Below are 20,264 nucleotides of genomic sequence, written 5' to 3'. Positions count from 1 at the left end.
AAAGTGGAATAGAAATTCAGGTAACGTGGAATCGTACGGGGATAATGTGAGGTTCAATTATGATATCTATTCTGGTGGAGGGTTCTGGTGGAATAGATTAGGTCTGGTGAAATGAAGATTCTTCATTTGAAAATAGAGTTAAGAGGTAAAATGGACAGTTTTTGGGCGAAGTTTAGGTAAATGTGTTTGCACATCGGTTACCTAGGATTTAATCAAGGCACCTGCACTGACAATGAGTCTTACTATGTTAGGCTGATAGAATAAAAATGAAGAAAGGTTTGAATTTTAATAGTGAAAGTGGGTACCTTAGGGTCATTTAGGGGGAATGCAATTACATACTAGATGCCATAGACTCGATCAAGGTACTTGTTCTGGTGATAGGTTTTACTAAATCAGGGGGTCGAGGTCTTGGGCTACTAAAATGAAAATGAAGGTACCTTCGAATTTTGATATCATAAGTGACTTTTGGCGACGGCAATTAAACTCGGGCAGGGAAGGCAGGTCCGGGTCAATCGGGGAATAGAAAATAACTTCCTGAAGAAGTCCCGCCAAAAGGGTTCCACCCCCGAGGATCCCGGCTCGCCTCGATCCACCCCTCGGAGAGACAATACCCGGGAGAAAAGTTCTCGGCACAATGGCGGCTTATTATTCCGTACGATAATAATTGTAATTTCTTGTCCCTAACGAAGTGACCCTTTTCGGGCTCGGAGACAATCCCCGGCGGAATGCCCGATGCGGAAAGATCCGGAGGTCCTCCGCATCGCGTCAACCCCTCCGGAGATTCCGCTCCTTCCGAAATAGTCCTTTCCACGGGGAGATCTCTCGAGAGCTTCCTCTTTCCCTCGGTGGACCAGTCTTTAATGGGGACGAGTACAACTATTTAAAGGCTCCATAGAATCCCCGCGGAAGGACCATTAAGACGTTCGCGTGCACCTATTCCAGGACGAGCGTTTTCGAGTCGACTCGCGCACGGCTCCTCCTTGACCAGGAACAATGGGGCCAAACTCGCGGGCGATTGTCCCGAAAGCAATGGCGAATTCGTCCTCGAGGAACAATGACGATATCCGTCCATCGGTGGACCAGGATTTGCGATAAAGTAATCCGGAAAATTCATCCCGAGGAAATCTAGACGAGTGCCCCAGAAATCTGATTTCGACCTCCCATGAAATTCTGAAGTCTCTTGGCCAACCTGCTGAAAAAAAATGAATATAAAAGACCCCTGTCATAAAAAATTAATTTTATTTAAGAAAAAAAATAACACGTTCACTCGTTTACTAATTTACATATCGAAATCGCTGTCCACTCTAGAAAGTGAGTAAATGAAAATAGGTGTCCTTTGTGACAGGCTCGAAATATTCAGTTTGCACCGAGGTTTCATTTTCTTAGATCAACGCCCTCCTGGAAACGGAGAAGAGGGTCGTCCTGGAAGGAACTCCAAGGACCTTAGGGGTTCCTATGGGAACCTGGGCAAAGCCACAACGAATCCGGGGATTCCTAGGAAGTTTAAGACGGTTCGGGCGGATATTTCTGTTTAATAGGTTGCCACTATACCCCCTGGACTTCCTCATCCTTGAAGGAGCCGTGCCACAGTAGTGTCGGTAATGGAAAGCAAAGGTGTTTGCATGCCAAGCGTGGCCGAGGCCGTAAAGTTAATGGTGTTGCGTGGGTGCTCAACCACCGATAACATTATACACGAAACTCTCCTTTCTCTATGTCGACGATATTATTACACGAGCCTGCACCACCATCGCCGACGTCGTTTTCTGCGGCTTCCGACTCGCACCCTATGTACCCCATGGTACCATCCACCAAAGGACCTCCTCCTATTTCCTCCAAAATTACTGAATTAGCTCATAACTTCGCAGACAATTTGATTTCCTACAGCGAATCTTTCATTAAAATAACTTTCTTTAAATTAAACAATATATGGTTCATTTCGGGGTAGGAAGTAATTTCTTTAACCTTTACAAATATCCGAGAGGTTACGGAACAACCTAATACCTGCAATTCACTAAAAATCATACACTTCACCCCCCACTCTGTAAATTTAAAAAATAAACAACTACCCTGATAGCATTTAATTGTTTTTTTTTTTTAACATTTCTCATGGTGTGAGGAATTCCTTGTTCTCATTTTGGTCTGCAGAGAAATTCATATAGAAGTGTCCCGTGCATTATTGACGACGCCATTTTTTTTTTCCCGCAGTTACGGAAGTTATGATTTAACAATTTATAAAGGGGGTCGTTAACTCGGGGTGCATGGGAGGAAATGTCACTTTTCTCAGCCATGGGGTTGGGGTAGAGGCGTCATAAACCCACCCTTAGGAGTCTCATTCGAGTCGGACCAGGCCGACTCGCCCCCAAGAGCCCGGAAGCGCCCTTACGTCCTACATACGCTGCGGCAGAAACGCCGCGGAATTGCAGGCGACCTCCTCTCCGCACGCGTCTTATAGCTCGCGGGACGGTCGTTAAAACGGCCTTCCGTCGTGCCCAAAATGCGACGCCGAGCATCTCGGTGCTCGGCGAGCATAGTAATGATTAGTGCAACGAGGGCCTCCGTGTGTACACGCATTTAGGTACTCCATAAACCGGGTAATAATGAGTAATACGACGGGGGCTTCCAGATGGGGGGTACATTTTGAATTTACTTTAACGTCAAGCCCAAGGTATATTCGGGCTCTTGCTGTATAGAGGACGGCGAATTAAAAAGGTAGTTGCATTTTTTACAGAGTATATAAGACGCTTATTTCTCATGCATTTTCTCGGTGTCGTGTAAATTACACCGACTAAATGGGATAAGTATTTGAAGGGTGTAATTTGTCGTATAATTCTAGCGATGTTATTAGGACTCGCGTTGTAGCAAGTACACCCTTTAAATAGGACATTTAGAATTACACCCTCCAAATCTCCTGTTTAAAGAGTTTCCTATTTTAGCATATTTTCAGGGCACATTTCTCTAAATATCTCGGTCAGACGTTGCAACTTATCGCGTAATGCTAATGTCTCATGATTTTAGGAAATGTCATGTGAACATTACACTTTCTAAACAGGATTTTTTTTCAAGCGACCTAAACTTGATGTATGGTGTATCTTGATTTTGTTAAAGTACTAATCGCATCGTTTTAGGATATAAAGGATGCGTCTTGCAAGTGACCAATGACTTTTCTTCCTAATTCCAATGTACAATCCCCACTTGCATCCCCCAGCCTGAAGTCAAGGCCATAATAAAAGTCGACGATCCCTTCCATCCGATCGCCTCGAATCGCTGATAAAATCCCTCCTCATCCATATATCAGATGCAGCCAGCCCAGAATAAGCGCCCTGTAATTACGCGACTTTGCCTCCCCTTCTCGAAGATGGTCGTTAAAATGGCCACCGACTATACCGACGCCTGGGAGTTCCCTGCGCACCTCCACCGGGTGTGCTCGAGACACCGGATAGCAATGATTAGGATAACGAGGAATCCTGCGTGCGCGCCGACAGACCTGCATGCAGGATCCGTACAGGATATATGCACTTGCTCATTACCTAGACGGTGTATATATCGGCTTATAGATGCAGCTAAGCACGCTTTTAACTACCGGGTGGAGGCGCCACGGCGCTTTAAACGCGAGCACCGACGTTATCAACTCACGGGGTCCTATATGGAGATTGATAAGCCCAGGATTAGCGGAGACGAGGGGGGCGAGGACGCGACTTTTCCCCCGTAGAAGAGCGAAGTGCAGAGAAAGAGGAACCGTATGGGCTTCGTCTGCTCCCTAGGGACCTTCCTCTCGTCTCTTTTCCTCCCCTGGATTCCGTCAAGTGCCACATTTTTCTCCTGGATCGACTTTTAGGCGGCTGAAACGATGAGATAACGCCTATTCGTGGGGCTCAGATTTGCGGGAGACGGTAATTCGCCTGAGGGGAGGCCTTAGGCGAAAATCCGAGTTTTGGGGGATGATGCCATCTAATGATTTGGGAGATGATGGGAGAGTTGATGCGCTTCGAGTAATTGTGGAGCAAGGGAATGGGAAGGATGGTGTGGTTAGGTAAAAGTGCGTGTGGGATGTTCGAGGTGAGCAGGAAATTACAGTGATTGGTGAGGGTCATTCGGGATATTGGAAGGGGAAATTGGCAATTTACTTTAAACCTGAGATCCCTTAGAAGAGTGTAAGAGCTTTGTTTATAATTTTCTGTATATGAATGCTGTGTGCAATTTACCTAATACCATACGTTTTCATGAAACATGTTTTTCTCGTTCCATGCAATCATATATATATATAGAGTGTACATGTGTCCTATCAATATTGTAAAATCCGGTGTTTTGTAAATCGTCGTTCTACAAAAAGCGGCCAGATGGTTAAATCATTGTTTACTTTATAAAATGACCAGCCGGATTGTTAAATGAAACAAAGTGAAGAAAGATTTGACCATCTAGCCGCGTGTTACAATACGTCAGATTTGACAATCCAGGTACACGTGCCCAAGCATGGTTTATGAATTTAAATAAAATTTCATTATTATACTAATCGATTTTTCCATGAATGTGGAAGCTCGAGCCGCCATCCGATATTTTCTTACTCTTGCGGGTATTATCGGTTATTTTTATTCTCAGGAATATTTAAATCCATCACAGGTCTATTATGCAGTTTAATACGTTTAATAATTTCCGATATCCTGAGAAGAGTCCATCGGGAGCCGAGTCTTCAGTCCAAAGTCGGCTTCATTAAACTTTCCGCCGAACTGTGGGGAAGTCGGTGCTCGCGGTGTGTGTAAGTCTCTGGTGAATACTCGTAAATGTAAGAAAGGGTAGTTTCCGCGAGTCGGGGTAGTTCGGGGTGTCAGGGTCCGCGGCATCCGTCGGGGTTGGACGGAAGGACGAGATACTTTCCCGGGGTCGTACAATTTACCGTAATAAAATATTAAGGGAGGAAAACTGTGGACCTCCCGGGGGAGCCGACACCCCTAACCCACGAAACTCGACGGGCGGCCCTCGACGGGGGGTGTGTGTTTTAAACATTCAGAACGCACGAACCACCGCGGCCCTTTTTAACTCGTCAAATAGTAATGCCAGGACATCGGGAGTTAGGTGAAATGGTCCGGTCGCGGAAAACGCACGCGGGGAAAAAAAAAAAAAGAAGAAAAACAACCCTCCTGCCAAAAAATCTTGTTTGCGAAGCGTCCAATCTGGTTCGAGGAAAGCGCCCGCTGTGCAGATTTCCCCTCGAGCGAAACGCCATTTTGTTTTTATTTTGCCTTTGCCTTTCTACCGTTTTACGTTCGTTTTATCATTTTACCCTCAGCTTACGTGCTAGGATTTCTTTTTTTTTCTGAATTCAGTCCAGGCAATTCTGTTATTAATATCCCAGGAGATATCCCAAGTTCTCATTTTGTTCATTTCAAATTTCCCAAGAAAGCTCAAATTTCAAATTTCTCAAGAAACCCTCCTGGTTTTCCAGGAAGCAATCTCTCGGTTAAATCTCTTAAAAAATGAACCTACGTAAACGATAGTAAACTTAAAAACTCACCGATACAATTTGCAAAGAACGCGCACTAAATGACTGTTGAATGTGAAATTAATAATTTTTCCGCGCAATTTTACAAGATTACAACACGGTGTTATGAAATTATAAATTTACCTTGAATTTTATAATAGATGTATTCACTGTTGAGACATAAAATTTATAATTTTCTGACAACCTTATGTACTAAAAGTGTATGAATTTTATGAATTTTTTTGACAGCGTAGGTGTGGGGGCTTCGACCATACATTTTTCTTCCTGGATTTTTCTTGCACCCTTGGGTGAATCCTGGGTGAATTTTAATTATGCATGTGTTGCAAATAAAAAGGAAGTAGAACGTTTCCTCCTCCCAGCGCATAGAAATCACCACCTCTGCCTTATCGACGTTTTTGCGGGCGCCTGTTACCATTCGATTGTACCGGCCAGTCATATTATGCCCCGCGTTTTATGCCCTCGTAAAAATGGCTCGAACCAGGCCGCATTGCGAAATGCACCAGCGTCATTCTCGCAAGGCGTAACCTGCGGCTACGAAACTGTCCTGCCAGGATCATCCCTCAAAGCTTGATCCTTGAAATGAACCCACGAAATTTCTCGTGCGTCATTTGTGTCCACAACAAACGTTTACGTTTAAACAGACGTAGCCAGATTGAATAGAAAACGAAATTGAAAACGATTTTCACCAATAACCGTGATGGAATAAAAATAAAAATAAGAAATGATAAGTTACCCGAAGATAATTGCAAAGATGACCTGACGTTTGTTTTTGTACTTGGGACAGTTTTCGTCTCGGGAAAAATTCATTTTATACGGGAGTTATTAATTAAAACGGCTGTTGAATTTCTTTCCTTCCGACGGACGTTCATCTTCCACATTTTTTCCTTTTCTTCGGCATCGCGTGCTTGCCTTGAAATTTCGTGAAATTATGAAAATTAATTCTCCACCGCGTATTCCTTTTTCCCCGATTTTAGAAAAATGGTTTCATCCACTTCCGACCCTCGAGTCCTCGAGAATGGATTTACAAATCCCCCTATTGAGGGTCGCCCACCCCTAAGATTCGCGAAACAATCCTCCCCTCCACCTCGACGAGTAAATTAATCCCCAGCAGGGTTCCAAATTGGTCAAAAATAGCTGCTCGACTCAAGCCCATTAACTCCTTTTACACCTGGAGGCCGCGCAAGGTGTACAATTCCGCGCCATTGTCTCTCGCCCTCGACGGAACCGTCCCCAAGAGGTTAATAAACTTTTCCAGCCCTCTTTCCCACACATTTAGCTTCCGGTCCCTCGAACCCGCGAGAGGTGCAGACGCGAAGGAGGGCCGAACGACTCGCATGGGCATTTAACCACCCACCACCCCTCGAGTCGTTCGCGAGAGGGTGCTCGAGGCGATTCGCGCGAGCGAGCCACCTAGCGACACAGCCACCCTTGATTTCGACTCTCGTTAGCGGAGGCAAAGCGGAATTCGAGCCCACCCCGGCAAAGGGCCGAAATAATGTGACGATAAACACGAGTCAGGGCAGTAATTAAAAAGTTAAGCCGTAAAGCCGGCAAAGAGGAGGCGCAAAGACGCGCGCGGGGCGAAACCACCCCCGGGGAGCATCCCTCGGAATTAGACTCGTCGGCGGGGGGTGCACACGGAAAGACAAGCGGAAGTAACGTTGACGGCTGCTCCCCCGCGATAATGGCTCCGCAACAAGGAGTCCTCCAATTATCAACGTCGTTAAGCACCTTGAGAAACTACCCCCCCTGCAGAACGCCGCCCCCTTTCGACGAATTCCCGGAAACGCCGGGAACGGAATCTTTCCTGGTCCCTGGGGGTGGCTCCACCCCCGAACTCGTTGATAATGCTTTTGGGAGATGTATCTCGAGGACCATTTCGAGTAGGTACTTCTTTGCGGAAAAGGGCGATCGGAAATGAAGGGAACAACATTCTAATAGATTTTTTTTTCCTTTTTCAGGAAAAGGATATTTTTTTTGTATTTACTCTGAGGGTGGAATTTGATGATTAATTTTCGAACTTGCCGAGTCGGCATTTTAGTTCTACTTTGATAGGGAGTGCTAAATTAAGGGATTAATAAAAGTGAGAGGGGGGATCCTTCATAGACGAGAGAAAGGGGTCTGATAGCACTTGCACTCGACGATGTCAAGTGCAAGGTTTAATATGTCTAAGTTGCAGCTGAATCCTTTCTCCGGCTCTCCTCGCTGAGTTTCCCCTATCCTTGAACTCCTTTTCCGGCGTCAAAGGCGGGATTCTTCTCGACGCCCGGTGGAGAAGTTTAACGAGCATAAATGCTAGGAGTCACTCGAAACTTTGCCCCTGCAACAACCCTCTGTACAGATGTATAAGTAAAGCGAGAGGACCGCAGGAATGCACTTCGCCCCTTCTTTCCTCTTTACTTTCCTCGCGGAAGTCCTCCAAGAGGAGTTTTCAGGGCTTTCCCAAGGGTTCCCTCTCTAGAATTTACAACCGGGCACTTTCTCCCCAAAAATCACCACTAACCCGAGATCGATAAAGAGATAATAAAATCGGTATTATTTAAAAAGAATAATACGAAAGCGGTATGAATCAGAAATTCCCCAGAGAAATCAATGAAATCAATTACCAATGCCAAATACATGCATCGAGTCTTACGATCGCAAGAAAAGGTACCGTCGATTCAGATTCATCTCCACCATAGATAAAACACTAACGACTAATTTTACAAAGCTGGATCAAATCAACCCCGTGTACAAAATACTTAAGCCGAATAAGAGAAACAGTGGTACATATTTCCATTATTGAGAAAAAAAACAAAATCCCGACATTAGCTCCAAATTCTCCCCATAAGAAGGGTCGCACGATTTCCTGCACCCCGCAGTTTCAAGTTAACCCCTTAACGAGTTTCAGGCCTCGCTCCTGCGAAATTAAAGAGGCAGAGAGCAAAAGGGGTAGCGAAAACGGCTCATCAAAGAGGAATTCGGCAGGGCGAGCTTATCCGAAATTCATTGTCGCAATAAACCTCGCGTTACAGCCCCGGGTACCACCCCCGAGGTGGTCGCCGGAGTCCTTAGGGCGCGGCATTACCTGCAGGATCCCCTGCACCTTCTGCACACCCCCATGGTGTCACCTCTCAGGCCCACCTCGAGTATCTACGCACGGGGTGTGCTCGTACACGAAGGGGTGCGTTCCCTAGGTGTATATGTATACTTAATACCATCATTTTGAAAAGCAACAGGACCGGCCCTCGTCCCGTTTATATTTCAGGGGTTGGCAGGATTGTTTACTGCTCCTTCCGGGCCGACTAAGGTTACTTACTCGGCCCTTGCGTACGTACATCTCGCATACCGAGCCGTTTCCGTCCGTAGCTTACCATCCGCCTCCTTACTTCCGCCTCCTTGGCATCCTCCCCCCTGACCCGGCATATCTCATCCACGGTTTTACAGCCGTGTAAATCCTACGAGCTCTACCTTAATACTTTAGTGCCGTGCCGGGGTAGCTAAAGCGTAAAACCACCTTCGACGAATCTCGTTTCCGTCCGGTCCGCGCAACGATTCCGCACCGCGTCGGGAAGGATCCCTATCTCGCAGGGGTTCACCTGCGCCAGGATTTCCGCTTGTTTTATTGACATCCGCTTGTACCGAGTCGATGTCATTCCTACCGTCTCCTCTTCCTGTCTTTCCTTTTATGCACCCCCCGGTTGCACTTCGCCCTGGTATTGCCAACCCTTATTCGACAGGGTTCCTTATTCGTTTCGCTTCGGCTCTTCAAGGGGTCGGGTCAAGACTAATACCATCCACCAAACACCCTATGTTACAATTACATAACATGTAACAAACATTATTCAAAAGGTACATTGACATCATATAACGTCGAATTACTGCCGTTCGGTAACATCGTTACAGACTTGTTTGCAATTTGTGGGAGTTCTCTGGGGCGGCTTTTTATCGGAGGGTCTCTTCACTTTTGTCGATTTAAAAGGCATTTTAATGGTCGAGAAATGCGCGTGCAAGAAAAGGCTAACGGGCCTCGGCGTTTAAAGGATCGTTTCTGGAGCTACTTTCCCCACACTCGGACTTGTCGGGAAGTATGAATATGCATTTTATAATTTCAGGCTCCCGGCGTTTAGGTGGAAACATTAAATTTATTGCCAACTTGATCCATATTCATTGCTGGCCTCACCGAAGCACGCCCTCCTGAGCAATGGTGAAAATATGCCCTCTCTTGCCGATCACTGGCAATGAAGATTTCCAAACGGTTACTTAAGTGATAACCAGAAAAGAAGACGCTGCTTTTCTAGATTTTCCACATTTTTTTTCCCCCTCAAAATCTAATCATTGAAAAAAATTCAAAAGCCCTTAATTCAGAGTGGAAGCTCTAAAATTGGTATAACCTATACATAATATATATTTATCAATATTTAAAAGCTCTAAGGAATAACTAAGAATTGTGACCCTTCTCGATATTAATTATTAACCGAAATCGTTAGCATTCCGTACCGGGGATGGACCAAAAAAGCCCATCACACTCCACATGAAGAAAGTTCGAAGAGCATTTGCGGTGGGCCAAAGAGGGCAGACGTGCATGACGATAAAGAAGAGGGCATTTCACCCCCTCTCGGGGGAGTCCACCGAGCCCCCCGTTTCGGTGGAGCCCCTTGTGGTTAGCATAAAAACATTACTCTTTACCGTGGCGTTTCGAGACACCCGTGACACCTCGAGGAAGTCCTGATGAGGTTACCGAATGCTTTCGCGACCAGCCACGCACGTGGAAGCACACATATACACGCAAGATACGCATTAGGTCTGCACACACATGTAGGACACACACCGAATATTCAGGAGATACACCCACCCACACAGGATACGTACAAGGCTCGCACCCTTGCGCACAGGAGATACACAGGGGACACACATATAGAATTCGTACGAGACACGCACTCAAATACACACAGGATATACAGGAGGTATGCCCACACACAGGAGGTACGCACAAGCACTCGCACATGGGATATACAAGAGACACGCACCTCTACGCATGCACCACATCCACGGGCCAAGCGTAATGATAGCCCTCTGTCGTCGCACTTCGATCGCGGCATGCATTTATGCAAAATGCAAAATTGGATCGCGCCACTTCCTTCCCCCGTCCCCTCCGACCCTCGAGACGCGCCGAATGTGTTTTCGTATTCATTTTATAGTTACTGCTTTCACCCCCGTATGAGAGGGTGCGAGAGAGAGGGCGGAAGTGGGTGGCGGTGGGTGGTACGGGTGGTGTAGGTGTTGTGGGTGGTGTGGGTGGCGACGGGAGGAAATGGGTGGCTCGCGGCCTAGTGTTAACGTTTTACGCTTCACCCTCGTCCTGGCTAAAATCGACACCAAATCCCCCCAGGACGCCGTCGCGGCGTTAATTCTCCGTGGAATCGGCCCCATCTCCGATGTCGAAACTGCAATAGGACTTTACTGCAACTGCGAAACTGACACGCCACCGCGTTTCCTGACTCTGGGGTCGTGAAACTGAGGCGCGAGTGGACGGTGTCTACTTTTCAGGGTTTGGCACAATTGTGGGGGTCCCTTCTACTTTTTGAAGAGGTAGAGGCATTTTCATTATTAATATTCAGAGGGGTTTTACAAGTAGTTAATGAACATTTTCGAAATTAAGGGTGTAAAACGAAGCCGATTAAAGATATGCATTTTCGAAATGATCCAATTCGGATTTTCACGGCCGCGAGGAGTACATCTAGCGCTCATTGCATTTTGCTACATTGCGCTAATTTCCCAGAAGTAAATAAATTAATTAATCAATGAAAGGCCCTCCGCGCGTGAACGATACTTCCCGAAATGGCTTATTTGTATGATTATATGAAGCTCACATTTTTTACCAAATAATTTCACACACTTGACAAGGTGATATAAAAGTGAAACGGTGCGATAATTCCAATTGTGACGAAATTGTACTGGGGACGCAATTTTGTCAGTTTCGGAACGGCGAATTGCTCCGCCTACGTTAACACGAGAGCCCGATAAAAGTTTCACGTTTTCGAAATTATTTACGAAGCCTGGGGTTCCCTTCGCAGCGCCGGGGCGATTTTTCTGCCCTGGGAAACCTTGAGGGCGGGACTCCATTTTCATGGGGCTGTAACAAGATTGATTTTTACTGCCCGTCAGCCCCGGACTTCGGAGATTTCGACCGCCGCCATACACGGCCGGGGAATCGCGAATTCTTTAATGCCATCGACATTATTCATTGGTTTAGGCCCTTCCGAAAGTGAACTTCCTGGTACCACCAGGACGGCCGCCATTTGTCTAACATTTCGGGGCTTTTCAGCCGGTGGTACGCGACCGACTTTTCCATTATAACTTTCCCTTGATATATATCTCACTTCTCGAGGAATATGGTGTACATCTCCTCGAGGGATTTATCGATCCCTCCAACACAATGGAATGAAGTGCGAGGGATGTACCTCCATTTTTTAATGGAATTTTTCACCATCCAACAATCTAAAAGTACCTACGGAACAAAAGAGATAGCATCGAATCTATCCTTGAAAAATTACTACAGGAATTTAAAAGAGAAAACAATTATTCAACTTGACATATAAAACGTGCACTGTATCATTTAATTACAGAATCTTTCGAATCGTGCGTATAAGTGCCGATTATTAATTTTCACGAGGGGGAACTCTTCACCGATAAAAATGATAAGAGGAGCGTTACAACTGGACATTGACAAACGAGAATTTTCTCGTCAGAGAAATTAGAATCGACCAATTAAATTTATAATCGATTAAGCCTGGATTTTAATTGTTTGCCGAGTATAACGGCCTTACCCAATTTTCCTCTTCTTTCCCCTCGCTTCGGTCTTTTATTCCCTTTTCCCACTTCTCGTCCCTCTTCCCCAGGAAAGTACTTCGGCAGAAAATAAAATGAAAGGAACTTCGACTGTCTCGAGATCGATTCTCCGCCGTTGCGACGCATTATCATTTGAAAGGGAATTTTCCGAGTTCATCCCCCTTTGCAGTGCATGAACGGATCATGCGTGCACGCATTCGCGATCATGCGATATATCTACCAGAAACGCATACGGGGGAGGAAGGGAGATTAGGGGAAATGCGTGAGAACAAGGGTGGAGAATTCTCGTTGGCGGAAAAAAAAAAACCAAGTTGGGGGTGAGGAACCCACGAATTCAAGAAACGGATCCCTTTTCGAAAACCACCCCCAAATTGGATCCCGTGAAGTCACGCTACAATTCAGGTGGTGTAGTTCTCGCACGTGAAATATTGAAAGGTCTTGGTCATTCGTCAAATAGAAATTTCAATTCCAGTGAGAAATGGTGATCGAATATTTGTAATGGTTTATACGATAGATAGAGCACACTTGTGATAATAATTTATTAAGCCAAGACTAAATAAAGAAATAAACCGAAATAGAAATAAGTAGAAAGAAACGGACGAAAATTCACAGATTGAGATCTAACAAGAAAGGGAAGAAAATCGATCCGCCGTCTAGAACTACCCCTTTATGGTTTGATCATCGAAATATTAAAAAATGATTTAACGTCAAGCCAAACGACACAGATTTTATAAAACTAAATAGAAATGAATAGAAATAAGCAGAAATAAACGGACGAAAATTCACAGATTGAGATCTAACAAGAAAGGGAAGAAAATCGATCCGCCGTCTAGAACTACCCCTTTATGGTTTGATCATCGAAATATTAAAAAATGATTTAACGTCAAGCCAAACGACACAGATTTTATAAAACTAAATAGAAATGAATAGAAATAAGCAGAAATAAACGGACGAAAATTCGCAGATTGAGATTTAACAAGAAAGGGAAGAAAATCGATCCGCTGTCTAAAACTACCCCTTTATAATTTGATTAGCTCAAACCGCAGCAGAATCACGTTCTTCCCTACATTGATACCAGAGGGTATAAATCCCTCACGCCCAAAGAGGACCGATTTGGCATTCTAGTTTCAGCGAGGCACTCCGGATAAAGACGAGCGAAAGGGACAGAGGCAATCCCCGGACCGACAGAGGGAATCCGGGAAAGGCTCGAAGAGGATTTTTCCGCGTTTCCCGAAAAAGCCGGCGAGCCGCATTCCGCGTTTCCAGGACTGGGAAGCAATTTTCCAGTCTCTGCCGATCGGCCGATTGCCGCGAAGAGCGCAATTCGGATTCAATCGCGAGACCATTGCAGTGCGGCGGCGATGCCGGCGCGTTTCGGCCGCACAAAGGGCACGCACTCGCCGCACCGCCACCTTTTCGGGGGTGCGTAACCGCGTAGGGGTGCGAGCGAAAATTCTAACGAGCTGTAAGTCTATGGCCTCGATATTTAGCGATATAAAACGAGGAAGGTTAGGGATACACTGCCTATCAGACCAGATCTGATTGAAGCAAAGATATTAAAGAAGTTCATATAGAAGTGGCTACAATTACGGCAAAGTGCAGCTATATCTATAAGAAGTAGTACGTTTGTCTCTAAACTGTAAAATAAATAATTTTGACTTAATAAATAAATAAAGTATATTACAAAAAAAAACCTGGCTCCTTCGAGGGTAACTAGTCCTAAAATAAATACATCTAAAATCTATGATAGAGGAGATTAAATCCTAAGATGAATAAATCTAAAGTCTAGAGCTGAGGAAAATAAATTCTAAGATAAATGAATCTAAAGCTCAGAGTCGAGGAGGATAAATTCTTAAATGAATAAACATAAAGTCTAAAATACAGGAGAGGAAATTCTTAAACCGGCTGGAAATTAAATTCCACGAGTGGGTTTTGGATTTTTCATTTTAAACGTTTCACCGAAATACTTTTGACAATTTCTAGAGCAGGAAATGTTCTCTTGGTCGCGCGTAAACGCCCGTGCGAAATATCTAACTAGTAACAAGCCCGGTCCGAGGGGTCGGCCGATATTTCGGCACCGTCAAAAAGAGGGAACTCGTCGATGAGGGCCTTCGGGGGCGAAGTGGAGATTCGGGGGGAAGTGTTCACGACAATGGATCGCTTAGCGACAGAGACGTGTCAGCTGTCGGGATGCCGAAGGGCGCAACTACGTATGATTGACACTTTTACAGGGGGTGAGCGCTTGCGCCACTTCGGATTTACGAGCACTCGTCCAAGTGCCCGGTTTTTTTTCAGACCCGCTTTCGGGATCGCCGTTCGTTTGAGTAAACGACGATTCGAAGTTATCAGCGAGTACCGGTGTTACGGATCAATTTGAAAATCCTACTATCAGGGAATGGGAAATTATTCTTAAAAAGAAAAAAGACGAATTAAGAAGGAGATATTCCATAAAGCTCTGTCGTGAACGAGGCTATCCGGGGAGAAATCATGGATTTTAACCCTTTAATTACGAATCGCCACTATAGTGCCCCCCCTTCATTCCTATGTATTTAAAGCGACAGATGAATATCGTATTCATATAAAATAATTAACATTCCGCAGCTGAGTTATCCGTACAAGTGGTACATCTCCCACTCCGCCGTAGAATAAAGGGTTAATACTTGAGATCTCGTGGAAATCGCTGGTAATCGTTCGAAATTACCGAAACATTGTTCGAATTTTAAAGCCAAACGTCACTTGTTATCTAATCACCCTACTGTTTATCGTATGAAATCAAAAGCAATCGGTTCTCAGAGAAGGAAATCGTCTTCACTGATTTTTGAGGGAACTGCTCCTCGATCAGGAATCGTTCGCGTTGTAAATAATTATTTTTAATGCCCATTATAGCGGTATAAAGTGCAAAATGAACCTGATTATATTCATTTCTACGGTATTGTGTTGGCTAATGAGACGAAGTAAAATATGAAAATCGATTCTCTGCAGCAGGGTATATTTTATAACAATTCAATTGCGACGAATGCAATTCTTAAAGGTGTTTCCTTCCTATCATGGTTTTGTTGTTAATATTTCATTTCTTAAATGCTCACCTCGCAGTTGGAGTGGCTGATGTTGCTGAGATTTAGCCTGAACACCTTGTCCCTGAGAACAAAATAAAAGCATTGTTATACATAGATCACAACGTTATATACAGAAAGATCGTGATAGAGCTATGTGACAAAAATGACGCCTAATAGGTAATTGTGTCGTCTATGAATCGAAATGTTTAAGTAAAATTTGGTATTACCGTTCAAGTATATTATCAACGAAATTATATACATAAATTCTGTCTTAAATACCTAAATTTATCGGTGGAATTAAAAATCCGAAAGAAATTGCACCGTTTGCAAGAGTTGTGGAGTTTTGAGAAGGGTGGAGCGTTTTCGGGAACCTGTAAAACCGCCATAGGATGATTCCACGAAACGACTTAACAGCTGGTTAGGCTGCCCCGTAAATAACGCAGGTGCCTTCGGTACACCTTTGCGGCTGCTTAGATTACGGCTAATTATTAGCCCCGATTTACCGACAGTTTCTTCGGCGAGAGGTAATTGGTCGCGCTCCGACGATCTCTCCTCGGTCCAAGTCGGACCAATAATCAAGCTTGCCTTGAAATCACAGGTGTTTCGAAACCGTAAGCCAACAACCACGGCGAAATGTTAAAAAAACTGTATTATATAAAACAAAGGCGATCAAATTGATTTTTATAATGAAGTAAATTTTATAATTGAAGTAAATATCATTTTATAATGAAGTAACCCGCAAGAATTAACATCCCAATTTAAATCCCGAGATATCAAACGAGGATATTCAATTGCAACAATTTTAAAGAGATAAATTAAAAATGATACTCTCATAAATGTAGTCAAGCTTCACAGATCAGCCGAAGATCCTGTCTCAGAATTTTATCAACTTCCGGAATAAAATCACCAATTGTTAGGAACACAATCTACAAGAATTAACATCTCATAAACCTCGAGATATTGAAGGCGGGTTCTTAATTGAAATAATTTAAGAGTTGCTTTGAAAATTTATTCATGTTTCGATCGAAGGGTTGTGAATGACAGATTGGCATGTTAATCATTCTGCACGTTGGTAATAGTCACGTTAGACAGCCTTGTTAAGTCTCCACCCGGGGAAAATATAGACGTTAAAATCAGATCAATTCGGCTGCCTCCGATAAGAGGCATTATCGTAATAGATCTACGGTCTGTCAGAAAGCCTGATGCCGTTTGAGCTGCAACGGCATGATCATGACAGATATGCCTCGTGACCACGTCTGTCATACATTTGGGTACACCGTGAAGGGTCAGTCATTGTAGTCAACCAGATATCACCTCCGTATCTAGACGGTATGACTGTCACGTCTATACCATCTACATAGGTTATGCGTATCACTCGAGCATGCTCGACACTCCCGTGATAGTCTTCCGAGTAAAGTCAACCGATATGTTGTCTTGGCAAGATTAGATCGATAGCCTAATTCTTGGTAACCACTGGAATATCTGTACTTCGTTACGTACAGTGAATTTGCCCATGACAATTTTCTATACATGATAATGTCACAATATGATATAAATTTAATTAGACGTTTATAATAAATGCGTACTGGTCTACCTGTAATACATCAGCTTTACAATTGTATTACAATTAGATATATTAAAAGTGTAAAATATCCCACCGTAATTTAACATATCGAATAAAATACTCCTCCATAATTCCACATACATGTTGGAATTAAATGCGTTAGTTTTCAAGAAATTCCCAGAATATTATAATTACCTTAAATGGAGGACAGATATTTCACTGGAGTAATTTTTTTCTCCAGGAAAAGCGTTACTGAATCCAAATGAGCATAATTCAAAGGAATTTTCATCTCAGTGTGCGGAGTTCAGTTGAAAAGGTCTCCGCGTTTTTGAGAATCCTCCCAGGTGGCTCGAGGCACCGTAAATCGAATTCACCCAGTCCCAGGTTTCGCAACATTAGGCGGGGGAGGCGCGTCCGCATAACTTTATTCCGTCGGCCATTGATCAGGGGGTTTCAATAGGCGTGCAGTCGGACGGAATGCGCACGAGGAAGCGAAGGCAAAGAAGAGAAGGGAGAAGACGGAGGAGCGTCGAATGGCGGCCGGCGGGGGGCGCCATTCAGACCGCGCACGACGCCGTGAAAAAGTAAATACCGCGCGGAAAAACAAATCCGCCTGGAAACTCGGGCCGAACTTTCGCAGCCGCGGGGGCGGCGCGCCTTAGGAAAACATGAAACCAATTTGACGGAAGGGAAAAAGGAGATGGGAAGTTACCCGGAAGCAGCCGGCATCCCTGGCGTCGGAACGACTCTCGATTGGAAACGGCCAGCCGCCACTGCCGCCGTGCGGATGCGCCGTGGCGCTGCGCAGGGATCGGGAACGGCGACGAGCTTCGCCGAGATCCCGCGAGATGGCGCGCGCAACGCCGCGGGAACGCTGGGTAGAATTTTTCCGTTGGTTTGAAAAACTAACGGCGTAAATGGCACGGTTATCGAGAGTGCAAAGCTATCGTAGGTTGCAATGAATCTTATTTTGTACTGTTTAGGAAATGTATCTAAAGTAAAATAACGCGTCTAAAGGGTGGATCCTCTACGTTTAGGTGAAGCGAGTCATTAGATGGAAACGTGAACGCTACGATGTAGGAGGTTATGTCGGATTCGAGGATCCCTTGGTGTAAGAGAAGGAGTTGGCAAAGGAGTTTTTGGGAGAAAAGATGGAACGGTCGACAAGTTTTAAACAATATATATTATAATTATATCGAAGGATTTGCAGGTGAATTTCTTAACGTGTGAATTTATGAATACCTTGGATTCTTTCCCTTACTATTATGCATTAGTGCTGGGGATTATTCCAGGTATCTGGGGGAATATTCTTAAGTATCATAAACATGGAATAATTTAGTGGAAATAAGAAATTGTAAAAATGCGAATCGGTACTGTAAGGTGTACCGTGCTGTCGGCATTATATTCAATTAGAATTGGTTATATCGAATTAGAAATAAGAACGTAAGGGAATATTTCGAATTTAAATTTTTCTCTTGTTCTTGTTCCTCCGGATGAAACAGTTAAGGATCGTAATTGAAAGCACAGCTTTGCAAGAACCTCTCCGTCAATTTGAGCTTCGTTTACCGGGCAATTAGTGTAATCGATTGACTCTCAAGGAGACCCTTTGATCATTAATCGACGTTTCTGCGTCCATCTGCAGAACAGAGAGAGAGAGAGAAAGGGCAATGATAAGGAAAAAAACTAAAGGAGAGAAGAAGAGAGAAGCTCACGTCCCCGTACTCGCCGTGCATAATTGGGCCGAGTTCAATTAGCGTAACTTGATTGCAAGTGAACCGTGGCCGGCCGCGAATCTCAAAGTACAATTAACGGGTATCGCGCGTTTCTAATTAACAGCCTGGCGACTCGTCCAAAAGCGATGATTCAGAGAAAATGGGATCGCGGAGGAAAGGGGGGAAAAATAATAAAAGAAGACCCGAATGGGCCAATCAACGCTCGCACGGCCATCGGGAGGAATAAAGGCTCCTTTCTATTCCCGAGCGATATATATCTCCAATAAATACCGCATCAACGCCAAATGCTTCATACGAGGTTAATAGAATCTTAAATTGATAACGCTTATTCGGAAATATGACATTACACCGACGCGTAAGCTTCTTCATATACACGGAATATCCCAACGAGGGGTGAATCTATGCAATTATTCGGTATTAAAAAATCCTAAATGGAGATTCTTTTACCCTTAGGTTAAGAAGAGCTTATTTGAAATTTCAGGTATTAATGGGATAAATGCGAAAAGTCTATGGAAATAATTAACACGGGCAATTCGAAGCGGGGTCCTAATCAGTGGAGTTAATTGCAGACCAATCACGGATACCGCAGGACGTCAAAGGACAATCAATGGGTATCGCGCGTCTCTGATTAACGACCCGACTTGGGCAATTCGAGGGCGAAATGGAAACGAGGGAGAAAGATAACAATTCGAGAAGAGGAGGACCAATGGAAGGAGGCGGAACGAGACAATTGTGGGTGGAAAAGGAACAAACCGACGAGGCCGACGTGCATCGCGATGGTTACCTTTCTGCGGACGGACAACATATCCAATATCGGCCGACTCTCGTTTCCCTCCGCGTCTCGTTTCATTACATTTTTCCCTCTTTGATCCTTCGCGTGTCCGCTCGTCCCGTCCGCTCGTAAACGCCTCCGCAATCCGGTCGTTCTGTCGATATCGAATCCAGGCCAACAGGCTCAAAATCCGTGACATTTCGCGAATTGCGAGGGGACATTTCAAGGGAGATCTGCGAAGTCTCGCGCCGACCCGTTTTGTTCTTGCTGGGGTCTTGACCGAAGAAGAGAAAAATTAAATATTGGTGCGAAACGCGGTCCAATATTTGGGGGAACACTCCACGGGACGAGTGGAGGATGGTTAAATGGGAATAAGTCGGATAGTCTACGGGCGAGGAGCCAAAGTTTGGGATTTACAGCAAGAGTATAAAAGATTTTATAGATACTAGAGGACCCTGCGGGGTGTCGTTCGAATCTGTGGCCAAGAAGTCCCGTCATAGTTCTGGTACTTGTTCGGGAAGAACATGTGGTCCATTCCCGTTTTCCTGCCATTCGCGGGAATCGTCCTTGTAGGAATTGTTTTCTCCTCCTCACTTGGGAACACTGCTACCGAGGAAGAGCACTTCGCGGCGAAACGTATGGCAGAGGAGAACGTCTACTCTTTTTAGTCTCGAGTGTCTGTACAAGTCAAAAGTCCCCCGGACTGCAAATAATCTCGGGCCATTCGGGTAATTTGGTCCAGATCCTCGTCAAACACTGGAAGATGTTTAATTTACCTCCAAGTTTGTCCGTAACTGATTTCCCCCCATCG

General features: G+C 44.7%; 1 protein-coding gene across 2 annotated transcripts in view; it reads right to left on the bottom strand.

Moving 5' to 3' along the window:
- Positions 1 to 20,264, bottom strand: part of LOC105700565 (semaphorin-2A) — a 280,045-nt gene that overhangs the window by 18,289 nt on the left and 241,492 nt on the right. For both annotated transcript variants that reach the window (XM_012426521.2, XM_012426520.1), the window contains one exon: positions 15,415 to 15,466. In XM_012426521.2, the coding sequence (XP_012281944.1) occupies positions 15,415 to 15,466 (52 nt within the window). The remainder of the gene's footprint in view (positions 1 to 15,414; positions 15,467 to 20,264) is intronic.

Source organism: Orussus abietinus, unplaced genomic scaffold (genome assembly GCF_000612105.2).
Source record: "Orussus abietinus isolate OABI.00-Male unplaced genomic scaffold, Oabi_2.0 scaffold2, whole genome shotgun sequence".
Lineage (NCBI taxonomy): Eukaryota > Metazoa > Arthropoda > Insecta > Hymenoptera > Orussidae > Orussus > Orussus abietinus.
This window is presented reverse-complemented; position numbering and strand designations above follow the sequence as displayed.